This window comes from Silurus meridionalis, chromosome 17 (assembly GCF_014805685.1).
Source record: "Silurus meridionalis isolate SWU-2019-XX chromosome 17, ASM1480568v1, whole genome shotgun sequence".
In the NCBI taxonomy this organism is placed as follows: Eukaryota; Metazoa; Chordata; class Actinopteri; order Siluriformes; family Siluridae; genus Silurus; species Silurus meridionalis.
Genome location: NC_060900.1, coordinates 10,246,897 through 10,265,548, shown reverse-complemented (window position 1 = coordinate 10,265,548; position 18,652 = coordinate 10,246,897). Strand labels below are relative to the sequence as shown.

At 37.5% G+C, this 18,652-nt stretch overlaps 1 protein-coding gene across 2 annotated transcripts; it reads left to right on the top strand.

Moving 5' to 3' along the window:
- Positions 1–861: 861 nt before the first annotated feature.
- Positions 862–18,214, top strand: zbtb34 (zinc finger and BTB domain containing 34). Of its 2 annotated transcripts, none has more exons than XM_046871729.1 (2): positions 862–932; positions 11,398–18,214. In XM_046871729.1, exon 2 carries the CDS (start codon positions 11,432–11,434, stop codon positions 12,914–12,916), a length of 1,485 nt encoding a protein of 494 aa, XP_046727685.1. In that variant the 5' UTR covers positions 862–932; positions 11,398–11,431; the 3' UTR covers positions 12,917–18,214. The 2 variants fall into 2 exon arrangements, with proteins under 2 accessions (XP_046727685.1, XP_046727686.1); XM_046871730.1 differs by lacking the exon at positions 862–932 and adding an exon at positions 1,326–2,173.
- Positions 18,215–18,652: the final 438 nt, after the last annotated feature.

The window sequence follows — 18,652 nt, the reverse complement described above, 5'->3', positions numbered from 1 at the left end:
ATATATATATATATATATACTGTATATAAAATTAGTTCAGAACATTAGATATGTTGTCTTGTTATCAATTGAAACAGACTTACATAACATACCAAAGGCTACTACAATTTATAGGTGTAACCTCTAAATAATTAGCCAACTTTCAGCCTGCCGCTGTGTCAATGGATCTCTAACTTCCTGACAGACAGACACACCTCATCCACCCTTTTCCCCACCATTCTATTCCCTCATGCCAGACCGTCGTAAAAAGCATTTCACTGCATGTCGTACCCTGTATATATGTGTATGTGACAAATAAAATTTGATTTGATTTTGACTTTCTTGATTATATGTAAGCAAACCACGTACAATCTGTCTGATCATCTACTGTACACTTTGATTTAAGCAGAGCGCTGAACCGCAATACAGTAAGCAACACTGAAGAAAAGGAAACAACACATGCAAAAAGAAAGAGCAAACCCAAAGCTCGCCATTCCATAGATAAACAAGATGCATATGGAATGAAACCACAAGCAAATCCCTCTGTAATGCATTAAAGGTGTAATAGAGTGAAGGAATGCTGCTGATCGGAGACTATTGAGAGGTGAACACGGGTGGGGATCAGGGACGTCAATCATTTTGCGTTTCTACTAATAAATACAGTTTAGGGCGGTTTACATTGGCCAATCATCGAGTGTGGTTCCACCTATTAGCCACGCCCACCGGTTCTCCTGAGTGACGCTAAACTGACAGGAACTCGTTCGTAGTGCGCGTGCGTGAACGTGTCGCGCATGCGCACGGCTGACCGGCAGGAGACAGATTGGGTAGTGAGAACAGCAGCAGCAGCTGGTGAAGGAGGAGGAGGAGGAGGTGGTGGTGGAGGCGGAGGCGGAGGCTAGACTGGAGCTAAAGCGAGTTGCTCCGGGGGAATGGATTGCTTTTAAGACGGAACGGTAATGAGGACTTTATATTTTTGCGGATTCATAATTTTTATTTTTAAATAAGAACTGATAGATTGTATGTCTGACTGATTTTTGTCTGCACCGGATAGCAAATGAATTTCGGGCGAACTAGCTTTTAATGCTAGCATTTCATTGCCGTTTTAGCTAACGCTCTAACTAGCTAAGTTTTACTGTAAGTATTATAATGAAATGTTTAGTGGTGGAAAACTAGCCTATAGCTCGGACTAACTGGCCGATTAACTGGCTGCTTCGGTGAATAATGACACCCTACAACATAGTGTCAAACTGAAACACCCTAACCCCTTGACACCCCCCCCCCCCAAAAAAAAAAAAAAAAAAAAAAAATTCTAAAATTTGTTTTGAACTAGCAAGCCAACTTGGCTAGTCAATGTTTGCATGAAAAAAGTATAGGCTTGGTGAGGTTTACGTTTATGTTAGTTTTTCTGCATAAATTGCAATGTGTAAGAATAAAGCAAAGAAGCCCAGTTTACTTTTTTTTTTGCTCGGTTCTTTGCTGCATGGCTCAGGAGTGGTCAAAAACGAAATATCATATAATAATATAATAAAGAAATATTTTGCTAGCTAGCTAAAAAGTAAGACATACTTTTTTAAACTACCAAATGATAAAATAATATTATTAGCTGATGAGGCTGTGAGTTGGTTGAAGAATGCTAACTTCTTACAAGTCATGTAACTTATTCTAGCGTGACAAAAAGCTTCTTCACAGCTTCCTCATTTCCTGAACCAGTTCTCACTGGCTTTCATTTTCCCCCTCATGCCTTTTAAACTACACAGATTTTTTTTTTCTCGATTGGTTGTAGCTGTAGACTTCAGTTAGAGCTGAGCAAAAATGTCATGATGAAACCTCTAGACGAGTTAACTTCTGTGACTCATTAGTTTGCCCCAAGATGATTTAGAGAAAATGTTTGCAGGTTCCGGTTCTGCACGTTTTACACACATGTCTGGAAGTGGCTGGAACACACCCATTTAATTAGATTTTTAACTGGTGAATTCAGGCTGATCTTATGGCCAACAGTGAACATATTGGCAGATACTTTGGGACCAAGATTGGGAAACAGTGGAGTCGCTGGATAAAAACAGAAGTGTGTTTGCTGCAGTGTACCAACAAAAAGCACTGGGCAAAGAACAGAGTGGCTGATGTTGGGCAATTCCAGGTCATGCGGTGCATCTGAATTCTCTCAGGGTTCATGCAGGTTGACTGTCCTCAACAGGTTGGTAGATCTCATAGTATATAAAGTCAAATTAAGTTTGATTAAATGTCGATGAGTATTTAGGTTATAGGGTTGGAAATAACAAGGTTGAGCTGTATAGTTGAGGATTATTTAATAGTTGTAAGATTGGGGTTTTTCCTACACAGGCAAAGTTGTAGCCTGACTGCTTATTTGATTTATTTATTTATTTTTGTTTCTCAAAGTGCTACTCTTTTACGTTGTATAGGTAGAAGCATTAAGGCGTTTTTCCTGTAGGACTTGTTAGAACAGATGGAGCCAAGCCAATTAAGCCATGTGCCTAAGTAGGCCTTATTGCATTGCATCTGGTAAATTTTTTATGGCTGAGTTTCCCTTTACAACAAGCCGTAAAAGATGTTTTTGTTTGACAGCCTTGCTATCTGCTGATCCATGAGCATCAAGCAGGTGACAGCAGCAGTGATTAGAAATACAATACTTTTGTCTTGCTGGAAGTTTGACCTGTCCTGGAGGATTTCGTAAGTGACGGCATTGTGCCTGTCTTTGCTGACATTTTTAGCCACACTAATAAGGTGCCCTGTGCTGGTTCTGGAGCAAGTGCCAGTCTTGCGCATGATGCAGATATGAAACCTTTCTCCCCAAGCACTGGAAGCAGCATCATTTTAAACTAGGGCTAACAACTAAAAATCGTTCGGAGGATTTATTAATACCAAAAGTAGCTTTATTTAAGAATATATCTAATGTGATTATAATTGACAGGTGTGGGATATGCCATCCCTCCTGTGGGAGAGTGTGGGCAATTTGGTTTCCTTGGCTCCTGGCCTGTGGCTGTGGTGTTTTACAGATGATAGGATGAGTGCTTTTCTGCCGTACCACTTAGTAGAGCAAATCTGTTTTACCTGCATTACAAGCCCTGATTTGATTTCATTATTCCTAGACATAGAGGCAAAAAAATTTTTTTTGACCTTTGCGTGTGGGTTGAATCAATTGATCCATCTAACTCTAAAGCTTTGGGCATAACTCTTATTTTCAAACACTTGAATTTCTGCGACTTGACATTTTCGTGAATCAAAAGCAGTATAGTGACTTAATGGCATGTTAAACAATATATAGTGCTACTTTATACAATAATGAAGCATGACACTAATAGGCTGCAGAAATAGTCTGATGATATATAAGATAACATCTATTCTCAAATGAGAAAATGGAAAACAAATGCTCATCTAATGACTATGACCTTGTCTGTGATTAAGATACCCTTGCTACATCAGGCAGGTGATCACCCTGCACCCCTGTATGCTTGTGTGTGTCGTGAATCACAGTCGTTGGTATATTATGTAAAACCACATTCTCACTTGTGTAAAATAAACCTTAACTGCATGGCACTGTAATTATCTCATCCTTGTTTTTGTCTGCTTATAGTTTCTGCTCCATGTCTGCAAGTATTCCTTCATTATGAGTGATTATGTACACAAAAAGCATACATTTATTTTCCACTTAAATGTTGATACCACAGGATTATAATGAACAACATGCTGATAGGTTTGTGCACAGATGTGACGTAAGGAGTAACATATGGAATTGGGAAATTGCAGTTCTGCTATTTTAAGCCTCGCCCTATACGAGACCAGACTCGGTATTGAGGGCAGACTTGGTCATTTTGACCAAGTTTGAAGTGTTGGCCAGGAGGGTGTTGTTGCAAGTGGCATTTAAAGAAGAAAAAAAAACCCTCTTGACCTGTGTTCTAATGCTTTACCTAATGGGGAAAGAAAGTGCAGGCACACAGTAGGTTAGGGACCCTACAGCTGGCAGTCAGGTCCACACATGAGTGCGCTGAGTTGGATTCTCACCTGCAAGCGTAGAAAGCTTGATGGATTTATTGATATACTGCAGGGTGTACCCTTATTATCTGTGAGATTTGATAATTGATATGTAAGAAACATGTCTAGTCCAATGTTCAGTACATCATGGTCTTTATAATTACAGAAGTTGTTTATCTGTATATTTCTACAGCATTAAAAAGAAATTGTTCACTGAAGGACAGCTGACATGCATGTATACCCATTGCAGCAGAGAGTGACTCGCAAGTGCAGAATCCTCCAAGCACATGTAGAACATCAGAACTCTTTATTTGATCGTGGCCTGGCAGTGTATTTAGTGATGCAGAATTGGATTATTGTAGGTCTGCAACAGCTAATGAACAGATAAAATAAAAAAAATGAAAAAATATACATTTCATTTTTTTATTAGACTCTTTTGACAAGTTATGCAGCTTAGATTAAAATGAAATATACAAGTCGATTAATTGATTATCACAATGATTAATTGGTTGCAATTATCACTTATTATTATTTATGATTATTTATTATTATTATTATTATTATTATTATTATTATTATTATTTAGTGCTGTCAGTTTATTTGCACATGGTATTCTGTACAGGTTTGTCTTTGTTTTTTTATAAAAAATAAAAATAAATAAATCCTTTTCAGATAATGTTAGAAAGCAATATATTCACACTCCAAGGCAAGCAGATGCCCCAGATGACTCACTCCTGCCTAAGATTACCATGTGTTCTGCTTTTTTTGGGTTCAAACACAATGTTAGCCTTCTATTTATGCTTAATGAAAAAGAGATGTTTGCTTACAGACATTATATATTTTCAGGGTCAAGTCTATATAAGACTTGTATAAAAGAGTAAAAGTTCTGAAAATAGTAATGCAGCAAAGAAGTTCTAGGATTTGTGGTGTTATTGCAGCCTTAGACTTCGAAGAGCATTTCCTGAGGTCCAAAGAAAACTTGTGACAACACTGGCGTTTTGTTTGTTTGCATGCTAATGCTACCTTTTTCTTTTCCTCTCTGCTGACTGGCTGCCAGCTCTTACCCGTCACTGTGCTGTCGTACTTTTTCATGTTTCAATTTAGAGCAGATAAATGACATATGGTGTACATATGGCTGGTGTACATCCCCTGACAAATGTTTGGTAACGTCTAGTCTTTTATCTTTTTTGAGATGCACATGCATGTTTCTTCTATTTATATTCAACAAACTAGTTACTGTATTATTATTATACTTGTTTGTGCTTTTACCAAACAAGTATAAATGTACAGGTGTTTAACTTTTATTTTCATTGAAAAATCCTCCCTTAGAATGAATAACAGCTTTAAACACTGTTGGCATCCAGACAATTGTCTCTTTAAACATTTAGCTGAAACACTTTGCCATGCCTCTTATTAAACCTCCCAAATGTGTTCTTCACTAGTTGGATATAACTGCATTAGAGAAAAGAGGCCAGTAGTCCATAGAGAAGACTTATCTGGTACTTCTATAGCAGTGATAAATATCAGGTGAGCGTTATCTTCCCACACAATTTCCATGTACCAGAGGCCCTGGAGTAAATGGTGTAATGTTAAAATGTACTCTTTTGTACTAAGCTCAGTCATATCATTCCAGGAATCCATTCAGTATAAGGAGAACAGCACATCACATATGAAACAGTCTTTACTTTAACCATTATCCTTGCAGTTTCTCTAGATTTCCTCCTTTTGAATGTTTGATTCAGTTCACTTATTCATCACCACTGATGAACGGCCCTGAAAAAATCTGTATGCAACAGCCATTCTTAAATGACTCAACATTTTACTGCGATGCAAACATAAGAACTATACATTAGTGTCCATAAGTATTTGAACAGTGACACAATTGCTTATATCTAAAAACATTGCATTAGCTGCATTGTATTAGAAAATCTTGACGGATGAAACTAAGATAGATTTGTACCAGAATGATGGGTGGAGAAAAGTAAGTAGAAGGAAAGAAAGAGCACATGATCCAACACATCATCTCTCATGGTGCAGGCATGCAGGACTCACAATGCAACTGGGTCGTGGGTGTTTATTGATGTGAATGCTGTAGCAAGTAGCGAGATGAATTTATGCTCAGATTTAGTCAAATGCTGCAAGACTGTTAGCATTGTGATTACTTATAATGTGCAAACTTAAAAAGGCCTACTGTGATGAGTGTGCCATTTTGAACATGAGAGAAAAAAAGTTCAAAAGTTCAAAAAACTTCAGCAATATGTTGTAATAACCACAAACACAGTGGATACCCAGTTAAACAAGAAATATGAAGCATTGCATGGAGTACCCAACATTTTTGATTTGAAATAGCTGAATTATAAAGACAACTGTGTTTGGTGGTTTATGCACTGGTTTTGATTGAAGAACATATCTTTGAAATATTTTTTATTGTCTACTTCTAATTCCAAATGCATCACTGCAGCATATAAACAAAACGCACTTAACAATTGTCTTTGAAAGTTGAAATTTTCTTTGAAACTTTTGAAAGTAAAAAAACAAAACAAAAACTAGGTGCTAATTTGGCAGCTATTCTTGGTTATCTTGCTGGCATGTGTAGCTGGGTCAAACTAACTTGTGTTTAAAAATTGAGAAAGTATTTAAATTTACTGCTTTTCAAGAGTGAGTAATAAAATAATTTAATCAAGCTCTCAGAAAAAGTAAGCTTTTGAATGTAAAAAAAATTAGATGCACACTGAATTTAAGCAAAAATATATCATTATTTATTTATGTCTGGGAAAGGCATGTTCTGGGGATTGAGTTCCTGCTTAAATCTTGTTCAAACCCATAAGACTTGGGATGAAAACCAAACATTATTATCAAATTCACATCGGAAACTGGGCTAATGTTGACTTAAGCAAATGTTTCGCTAGAACAATGAAGTGTTCACCCAGCATAGTTTGTGATTTAATAAGGATCTCAATCTATTTGACTTGCATAGTTTTAGCAGTTTCAACAACAGCTAAAGAACAAAATCCAGAGCTGTAAAACTGTAAGTGCAGACTTTTGGAGCTTAGCCAATGACATTTGCCCCTTGAGTCCACTAAACCACTTCAGCGTACTTTCACTGGCAACTTGTCAAATATAGTTATAGCGTAGGTGGGCAGCCTCCATTTTGCCTCGCACTGTAAGATTCACTTTACATAAAATTGGGACAGTGTAAAACAGGATATGTAAAATGAATGCCTCTTGCTTGCTTTCAGTTCAAATAAAGTAATGTTACTTGCGGTCCAAAAATGGGACTTCAAACTAAATAAAAGCTTGGGAACTGCTGCTTTAAACCATGCCAAGATTTAGACATCTAGGTAGTTGTACAGGTGTCTTTACAAGCTGGCAGAATTACACATTGTTGAGACGTCTAGTGCAGATGATAATCTAGGGAGCTTCAGAGTAGGCCTAGGAGACTGTACTGAGCACAGAAATGTCCTTGTTAATTGCTTGGCCTAGCATTTAGTAAATTACATACCCTAATCTCCATAGAGTGATGTGAGGTGTTGAATGGTTGTGCTTGATTAGGTTTTGGTTTGCATGCTGGTGCACATTTTTGTGTCCTCATATCAGCCACAATCAAAAAGGTCTACAATGTACATATTTTATTCTGAAAATTTAATATATTTCTTTCCTGTATCCGAACTATCACCCTTTATTTCCAAATCACTGTGAAATTGCCTGTATATCTTCTTGCAGTTCATTTGGGGCCAAGTAGAGAAGTGAACATTATGCAAAAAACAATTCAATAACTTGTGCAAACATCAATATTTAAGAAAACTGCTATTATGAGACTGATTAAGAACACAAGTCTAGAGAGACAAGCAGCAAATCTGTTCAACAAAAAGTCACTTAAAATCCATTACATAACTTGTTATAATAGAAAACAATCAAAGTAGTATGATGTGCCCCACAACAAATCAAAGCTACTTATATAATCCCGGAGTTATTTGTTTATAACAGCATGTCTATGAAATACTATTCTCATACTGCAGCAGTTCACATCTTGCCCATGTGTCAGAAAAGCTTTCAGAGCTTTTAACATTTCACCAATGGCAGTCGCCCATGACTGTTAAAACAGTTCCTGTGTAAATTAAGGCTACCGTTATTTGCAATCTTGATGGCTTGGTACCTAATCAAGCAAGAGCTTGCTTGTTACCTAGCGAATGTCATTGTATATTAATGCAAGTGTGTCTGGGGAAATGACAAATACCAGGTATATTTAAATTTTTACCTCTGTAAATATGTATGTAAGCCAGTTACTTATCAATAAACACTGCCATTTGTAAATGTTTGGTGACGCTGTGCTTGATGCCGTATCGTCCAGGTTTGAAGGTTGGCTTTTTACTGTTGACTTTTTAAAGTCTTCATCTTTTACTATGCGATTTTACCACGTCTTTCACTCACTATGTAATTTTTCATGATGACTACCATTGCTGCACGATTAATTGTATCGCAATTGTGATGTCGGCTTGTGCGATTATATAGACCAGATAGTCTAAGTTTGGGCAGTGCACGTGCGGCGGGTGCGGTCTCATGACTTGTGACCGGTGTGCAGCGCAGAGACCTCTGATATATGGTGCTATTGTAGCTATAAGATCACCAACACTGAGCAGAGAGAGGTACTGTGCAAGATTTGCTGAATTAAAGTTGCTATTTCGCATGCCACTATGACAAATCTGTAACAGATCTCACTGGTTCCAGCTTGGAAGAAAGAGACGACAGGTGAAGGTTCAACAGACAGAGCTTTCTTTTATTTTTCAATCACTTTTGCCCTGTCGCTTTCCTCCTACCCATGCCTGGACACACACCCATTTGCGGTCCCGCACGTCTTTTCTCGACGCCAACTTGTAAACCGTGCACAATTGTAAATTGGCGCACCTTCATCTGGCATCCTCCACTTTCTCACACACATCCCCAATACACGCTGTCAGCCCTGCCTGGTATCTCTCTCTCTCCGGTGTCTGTTAGATCCTGTGTTAACTGGGCAAGATTCTGTTGTCGCCCCTCCATGGCTCTGCCCTCCCACCACAATGCTCCACTTCCACACCATACAAATCATTAGCAATCTTCCATAAAAAAGCTTAAACACATTCAATAATAATGATTGCAAAATTGTATCTTCTTCTTTTGGCTTATCCCCTGTTGTATATGTTTTTATATATTTTTATTACATTCAGCTGTACCTTTGAGAATTTTTTTTAATTAAACTAAGCTTTTTTTTTAAAAAACATTAATAGATTTACAAATGCATATTTCAGCATCATCACAAATTTCCTTGATAACCATTCAAGTGGACTCATGACACAATTTATTATATCGCAATTTCATATTGCAATGTTGACCACAATAATGACCACAAATCGTGCAGCCCTAATGACTACCTATATATATATATATATATATATATATATATATATATATATATATATATATATATATTAGCGCACACCAAAACTTGTCTGTCTTGGCTGATCCTAATTGATTTTTGATACTGACACACTTAAAACATTTCTGGGGAAATCATTTCATTGAGCAGATTGATAAAAGGGGGTCTTTCAAGCCCAACGGGCAATTGAAAGCTCTAGTGTGTGTGCCCCAGTAGCATGTTTTAGGGACTGGCACCAAATTAAATGAACTTAGATGATATATCCTGAATTGCCAGGATGATATCGACTCTTCTGATAATGTTTCTGATGCGTAATATATTTAAGCCATTAGCGTTAATGAAAGACTTGTTTGCAGACTTTCTAGACAAAACTATTAAGAGACACACCTGGGAAAGGGAAGATTTGAATGTCCTTTGAACATCAATGGGACTTTTTAGAGCTAATAACTAAGCCGAACTGAACAAACAAAGGAAAAATCAAAAAATGACCAAAGAGCTTGAAAGTCTCTGTGGTGAAACTACAGAGGTCCTATGTGAAAATCTGAGAATTTGCCCAAAGTATAACCATCTTTGCAGCACTAGGCTAACCTTTAGATTGGGTAAAGGGGAAGGCATGATTCAGTAAAACACACAAGACTGCTCAGTTCCAGTTTGCCAGAAGACATTTCTCAGGTCATGAAAAGCACTTATAATATAATATTAAGATTGGATCATTTGGCAGATTCAATGACCACATATTAGTTTATTTGCTTAATGCGATCAGCCAGTCACATAGTTACTGTAATGGAACATACACTTGCACATGTTAGTGACATGAACACCTGTTTTTTAAAAAAATTCTAAAAAATGTTATTGGGTTCAACAGTCAATATAGTAGAAATTAAGCTTATAAAGGATTTTTTCCTATTGATAGTAACACCTAGTTTTCCTCATCTCTGATTACATTCTTGCCTTAGTTTTGTTACTGGACAGTGATTGATTTTTTTTTTGTATACCATGAATTAAGAACACAGAATAAAGTGAGTCAGTGCAGAGAGGAATCATAATTGTCTCTGTCAAATCAACCTTTGATACTTAAACAGTAATGTAGTGTTGTTTTTTGGACATCCTGCTTCAATTGTTCCAAGGTTTCAAGGGATCCTACAACATACGAGCAATAAAGGTTTTACTTTGTACAATTCTTTTTTTTTTTACCATGCCATTACTGTGTTTTACACTGTCACATTCACATCTTAAACAGAATCATATAGTTCAGTTGCAATGCTATTAAATTAAAGTTTATTTTTGAAGACTGGATAAGTGACTTACAGCAGTGCAGTGAAGTTGCACAAATCAAAAGCAATACAGTTTGTGTATTTTTTCTTTTATGTGGTAGATGGTGCCTAATTCTTATCTCTTAAATCAAAATATTACACATTTCTTGTGTTAAAGCCACAATTTGTTATTCAATTGTGTAATTATGTGTTATTAAATATGTTCTCAATAATGGCATTCAGAAGGAGTTGCATTGCTTGTTCGTGGGTCTAGAGAAATCGTACGACAGAGTGCCGAGAGAGGAATTGTGGTATTACATGAGGAAGTCTGGTGTGGCAGAGAGGTATGTGAGGGGGGTGCAGGACATGTATGAGGCAGTGAAGTATGAGGATGGTTCAAGGTGGAGGTTGTATGCATCCAGGATCGTCTCTGAGCCCTTTCCTGTTTGCAATAGTGATGAACAGATTGACGGATAAGGTCAGACAGGAGTCTCCGTGGGTTATGTTGTTTGCGGATGATATTTTGATTTGTGGTGACAGTAGGGAGCAGGTTAAGGGCATTGGAGTGATGCGGTTGCAGGGTAAAGAGGTGGTGAAGAAGAAGAAGAAGAATGTCATTAATACCAGGCCTCGTAAATTTTTTTTTATAAATGTCTGTTTTGTTTGATCTCACTTCTCTGTTTGTTTTTACTTTTTGGTTGTATTATTTAAAGTTATTTTTTTATTATGAAATTAAACTTTTTTTTTTTGGTCTCCTTGTAGGTTTTCTGCAAACCAGGTGAAACATCAGTAAGTCATGGAGGACGACGGTGGCTTCATAGAATTTGATGTGCCAGAGTTCAGCAACACAGTTCTTAAGCAGCTCAATGAGCTGCGGATCCAGGGTAAGCTCTGCGATATTATTGTGCACATCCAGGGCCGACCATTCCATGCACACAAAGCTGTGCTGGCTGCCAGTTCACCGTACTTCCGTGACCACTCGTCTCTGGGCACCATGAGTGGGCTCTCCATCTCTGTGATCAAGAACCCTGCAGTGTTTGAGCAGCTATTAACCTTTTGCTACACGGGACACATGGAGCTGAATCTGCGTGATGTTGTTAGCTTCCTCACAGCCGCCAGCTTCCTGCAAATGCAAGCCGTCATCGACAAGTGTACACAGATCTTAGAAGGCCTTCATTCAAAGATCAGTCTCCCTGTGGTCTCTGGCCAAGCAGATGCCGAAGAAGATCTCGAATCTAGAGCTGGACACAATGGAGCAAAAGAGCTGGGCATATTTTTAAATCCTACCCAGATTTCCCCACCCTATTACCCTAGGAAAAGCCATCGAGCAGAAGCAAGTGGAGGAGGAAAAGGGCTTGCACACTTACCAGAGGAAGGGCAATCAGATCGAGGGAGCGATTGTGCTTCAGAACAGGAAGCAGCAATGGAAACAGAACCTGATCAGGTGGACTTGATTGAGAAGAATGGGCAAGTTGCTGACATTCACATTAAGCTGGAAAAAACAGAGCGGCCCAGTTACTCAGATAGCTCTTCAGCAGGTGATGAAAGCTACCACACGGAACTAGTGGATGGTGAGCAAGTTCTAGCTGTGACCGTCGGACCGTATGGGCCAGTCCCACCCCCTGCTCAGTACAAATATTCAGCACTCCCTTCATCCTGCTTTGTTGGTATCAGTCCATCCAATCCAACTCAGTCGATTCTCAGTGGATTTCGAGGAGGCAGGCCTAAACGGAATGCACCAGTCCCAGGTGATGTAATTTCTCAGCTTAAACCAGGCAAGGAAGATGCAGAAGGAATCGCATCAGGAGTAGTTTTTGAGAATGATGTGAGGGAACGAGGTCTCCGTGGCCACTGGTATCCGTTTAATGAGCGCCTTGTGTGTGTCTACTGCGGCAAGTCCTTCAACCAGAAAGGCAGCCTGGACCGCCACATGCGTTTGCACATGGGCATTACTCCATTTGTCTGCAAATACTGTGGCAAGAAGTACACACGCAAAGATCAACTAGAGTATCACATCCGTGGCCACACGGACAATAAACCTTTCCACTGCCAGATTTGCGGCAAGTGCTTCCCATTTCAGGGCACCCTCAACCAGCACTTGCGTAAGAAGCACATGGGTTCCGGCGTTGAGATGAACAACCACACAGGCCCACAAGGGGAAGCAGCGGATGGTCAGAGAGGGGTGCCATTGGAGGTCTCGGAGAATGTCTACAGTGATGCCTTTAATGATGATGGGTCTGCAAAAACTTCAAGCGAGGAAAGTGTGAAGGGCAGTGTCTAAGAACCTCCTGGGTCCAGATGTGATTATTAAAAAAAAAAATTAAGATTGTAGTGGGTGGGGATTTGTAATGTGCAGCCTTAAAAGGTTGAACGTTTGCAGAGAAATAGATGTTAAACATGCCTTGCACATTTTCTATTTGTGCATTTTTGTGATCTGGTTTAAGAAGAGATAATGCATTTTTAATAAGCAAGTTTTTCAAAGGTGAATGGAATTGTAGTCAGGGAGAAGGATTGAGTGGGACATCTCAATAATTAAGGCCTTTTAAAGAGTTTTTTTTATGTTTTTTTAATAGATAAATATTTCCATGTTTTTAAGCATAGAGTAATATAGGCATGTTGCAATAATTAATAATGTGAAAGCTCAGTTAAGATGCTTGTCATATCATGCTTTTACCTGACCTGTTTTTGCACATTTGGCCTCAAGTAGGCTGATAACTCACAAGGATTGGTTTTACCTACCAGTGCAAAAGCTCTGTGACACATCTGTTCAATACCTCATCACACAATGTAACATACTCACAAAAAGACAGTATTGTCAACGTTTATTCAGCTCCAACCGGGTTCTACCTCAGTCCAGAACCTGAAAGGAAGTGAAGAAGCTTGTTTTGAAAGGATTTAGTTGCTTTACATAGCAATCTTGGCACAACACATTTTTCACTACACAACGCCTTGGTACTACAGTGAACTGTTTGAGACTGTATGAAATTCAACCTGCTTTCAATTAATTTGTTAAACATGCAATGTTTTTGAAGGTGCTTTTTGGGTGGTTAGGGTTATGTTCGTCTACCTGCTCTATTCTGCATTAAGGATTAGGGAATTTGAACAAGATCATATGAATTGCATAGTTATTTACAGTTTTGGTTTACAACAGCAAGTAAATATCAACCATAACATTATTATAATGCAAGAAAACCTTTTTAGATTTTTAGAGATTTTAATACAAGAAAGTCAGTATATTTAAAAAAAAAAAAAGAAAAAAAAAGAAAAAATCTGCTCAAATGTTCATTTTAGTTTTTTATTTTGTTACATTTTCATTAGTTAGTTTTCGATCACATTGTCCATTACAATACACCTGACATTCAGAAACCTCTGAGCAGCACAAGTATCTCGGTACTGAAAATCATACCGAAAATCCTCAACACTAAATAAGCCTGAAATGCATTTTGGGTTCGTGTAAGATGAGTGTCTGTACATTATTTGTTTTGAAGCTAATCGTAGGCTTAGAGCCCAATTGAGGATGAATGTCTTTTGTTGCCTTTGAAGCTTTTCCTTGCAGTTTGTTCATTTCAAAGTCGTCTAAGCTCATGTTCCAAAGCCATAATTGGACATACTGCTTCCATTGTCACTGTTTCAAGGATTACCCTAATATAGCCTAGATTTCAACAATGCATCATTTTCCAAGAAAATAAATAAATAAATATTAGGCACTAAAAACTATATACATTCTTAGGCTAAAAATAACTAGGCTGTACTTATTTAAAATGGGTCATATGTTCTCTTGTTGAAAAAATATAAGCATAGTCACACTTTATTATTGCAAAATTTAGACATCAAGGAGCTGCTTGAGCTTGAAAATCAATGAGCTAGTTTATTTTAGTCTAGTTAACTAACATTGAGTGGAATAATATGACCCTTGAATTACTAAAGATATTGTTAAATTGCCTTGGGAAATTTTAATCTGATGTTGCACTGTTCAGTATTGCCTTTCTTTGGCTTCTAACAGTGTTTTTTATAAATCGAGCGAAGCAGACTTTGGTAATTATACTTGTTTGATGGTTGCTAGCTTTGAAGGCACCAAAGTTTTCATCCCTTTGAATGAGACTTTATGTAGAGCATGTACTCTGCATGACTCTCGGCTTTTCTGACTTTACCTGCCAACATCAGTGTTCGTTCTAATCTTCTGGCCTCCTATTACAGCGCTTTCTAAAGTGCAAAATGTGCAGACACGCTTCCATTATAAATCAGGTGACAAAGATTTACCTGTGACAATCGATGGAAAGTTTTTGTAATAGTGTTTTGGAAAACAATGACACACTGCTTTATTTCTACTGTGAGAAGTGTGTGTTATGTTAATGATTTGGTCACTGTAAAGCTTGATGCTTTTTGCTCTGAGAGAGACACTTGAGCCGATTTTGTTCTTGGGCTGTCATGCCTTCTTAACAGATACCACTACTAGGCATTTGGAAACATTTATTAATGACCTTCTGGAAAAACAAAGCACTTAATTTGAAGTAATATGTGATTTAGCCTGTGTCTACCGAATTGTAAAGTATACTTTTCCTCATTTTACAGCTAACCTACAAAACCTTCTTCCCTAGACCAAAGCAGATGGTTTTACAGTGGATATACTAATGGTGCTTTTTCATTATTTCATTATTTTCTGAACAACGTTGGTTTATTTAAATTAGTTTGTCTTTTGCACTGAGAAGTTGCAGTGCTTCATAGAATCCCATGGTGGTTCTGTTCTCTTTAATATTTTTATTTTTTTGGTCTTAATTAATTTATTTTTTATTTGGAAAAATCAGGCAAAATATTTTGCAGCCTAGGTTTGCAAGCAGGTCATTTTTGTGCTGAGAATGGTAGTATGCAGTCGTCCCATTGACATGGCATGTTTTCGATTGGTTTGTTCAGATGTAAGAAAAAAGAGATTAGATTCTGTCTGCCTAATCGTTTAAGCAATCTTGGCCACTAACCAAAGAGCAAACCAAAAAAAGCGGTAGTAATGGTTATATACAGTGCAAAGCTGAGTGTTGAGAGCAAACCTAAATCCCACAACCAACAAGAACCATGAAACTATTTTTCAGCCAAATGCTCATGGGGTAGTGCATGAGTTCTTAACTAGGATTTTTTCTTTTTTTTTCTTTTCTAAAACCATGTATGAACAAATGAGAGAACTGTAGTTAAATTGTGGTTAAATGTGACTTAAGCCATAATCATGTGATAGTAGAGGTGGGATGACAAAATGTTATAATTTCTTTGAAGAACAAATGATTTTAGGAATGCGTAATCTGTATTAGGACTGAATCTGTGCCTTTCCACAAGAAATGCTAATTTACCTGATCTACCCTTTTCTAGTCATTTACAGGACAGATCCATTGTTTGTGCATGAGTCAGTTCATTTTGGTCCACATATAATTATCAAGCAATTGACACTTATGCTTATTAACACCACTTGTCAGGGTTCTCGCTTTATAAATGCATATAATCTTTTACTTGTTGTTTTTATGTGTGCTGTACTATGTGTTAAAGTTTTATGGAGTTAAGAAGTTAAATGCAGTAGCAGAGGTTTTGCATTTATATATGTAATATGCAGTTTTGACCAGAAGAGATTGTAGCAGGTCATAAAGGGACAATCAGACAGCTTCATACATGAGAAGCTACCTCTTGAAATAAGTGAATTATACCTTGAACTATTGAATTTAACTTTTAATTAGATCTTGGCTGAATGAGTTTTCTCATTGTGCCAACCACTCTACAGTTTAATATTGAAGTGCATGCTAGACCACTTGTAGATGTAGAAATGTACTGCATGGTGGTTACCACACCTATAACTAAAACCCAGGTGGACATCTGTATTTCTGTTCCTATATTTTATTTTTTTGTTTAAAATGTTATTTTCTGGCATGCACTTAAGATAAACTTTTTTTAAAATAATGTAATCAAAAGATATTCTACATAGAGGGGATTAGCTTAACATATCGTACTCCTCTTTAATGGGACTCAATTATAAGGCCTCAACTATTTCACTTCTAGGGAGTTTTAAACTTTTTAATGGTGCTTTTAGACTGGTCAGGTGTATTTGATTTTATATACTAATACATATGTACATAAGGGACATAGTGGTGATTTTAATTATGGTTGAGTGTAACGAGATTAGTATCAGCCAACTCATTGTGACAGGATAACTGTTCACTCTTTGTATTCAAATCACAGAAAGGCCAAGCAGTTACTATGAGCTGTGAGCATGAATCAGATTGAAGGATTCACAAGAAATAACTGTAGGACTACTTTAAGAATTTGCAAATTGTCCTCATATCAAAGCTGACTTGCTTCAGGTAGTTTATGAACACTGATATTAGTTAAAGTCTTCCATTGCTTCTCTGCTTTCAGTGTGTCCCCACTGTGTAATATGCAAAAGCAATATCCTTTTTTTTTTAAAGCAGTTTGGCACTGCAGTTGATTGCACATTACAGGAGTATCATGTCTCAAAGTAAGTGCTATCAGTGAAATCAGGGAGCCATGGAAACGAGGAGGATGAGGATTATAATGATCATAACTAATAGACTTGTGAACATTTGGACACATTGTGTGAAAATGCTTTCAAAGTTTAGCTTCTTGGTTTACTACAGTTTATATGCTGTGTATCAGCTGAAGGCTATGAGTTTCTGAGCCTCATGGATGTTTTGTTTGTGCATTTGTCTACATTTGTACACAATCCATCTGTCACTATACTGCAGCCAGTCTAATGCTGTATCTGTATCAAATATTAAAGGCATCCTGGGAAGGATATGCTCCTTCCCTGAGCGCCACACGGATCTCTTCCACATCCTCACGTACTGGGACTGCAAATCAAATTAAAAAACAGCATACAGAAAGTAATAAGTATGTTTTATTGGTGGACTTCTTCTATCAAACAGTCCCTGGAATTCTGTTTGCCTCCATTTCTCATGTATTCTGTGATATGGCAAAAAAAAATAATAAAAATACAACTCAGGGTTTACTAGTATTCAGCTATGGCCACTTTGGACATGCAGTGCATTTTGTATGTTCAAATTAATCATGCACTTTTACTTCAGGTTGGGGAAGCAAGTCCTCAGTCAATGGTTCCCAAAAAATAACAGTCTGCCTCATGGGTGTATGTAAAACACCCACATTTTCTTTTTCCATTTTTACTTTCTGTATCCATGGGATGAGCACAGGGCTCTAGCATTGAGAAAATGATCGAGAGCTTTGTGCTTTTTCAATGGAAGTATCTCTCTGTAATCCACTATATTATCAACCTCACAAACCCTACTGTGAACCTCAGAAATTCTACTGTTTTATACAATAATGAAGTACATTAAAGCTAGCTGGTGCCAATGCTGTAAAAGTTAACTCGCCATTTCTGAATTTTGTTTCATAGCATGAAATAATATATTTATTCAAATTATATATTTTGCTCATAATCATTCTGTGCTGCTTTTTTTGTTTGTTTGTTTTAAAGAGCTTGTAAATTGCTTTTTTATGATCTATAAATGACAATAGATGCACAAAATGCAAAATGCATTTGTTCATAAAATAAAGATGCTGATTTGGCAAATGTGTGTGGCATGATTTATGTGTGTGTAATGAAGTGAAGCAGATGCATTCTTTAAAGCAGAATTTTACATTTGATATCAGTGTGGATTCGAGGTCGACGGATTGTGCTGCTAATAGGCAGGCGCAACTGACACACCAAACTGTGCGTGTACATTCTGCGTTTGCTTGAGAGAACATAACTCTGTCATACCAGCAGGTCGCAGTAGTCTATTCGGCTTTTATACAGTGAAACCTGAAAAGCTAGAACTGTGAATACACCTGCCGTGATCATGACTATTCGTGTAGCTTTTTTTCAGTCATGTATGCGAAGTTGCAAAGACAAGTGTTTGTCATTTTTCTTTTCTGTATGCTCATTCACTAAGCTGGGTAGCTCCCAGCTCTCGACAAACAGCTGATGAAAGAACACACTAAAAATACTAAAGCCGACCGACACTCAAAA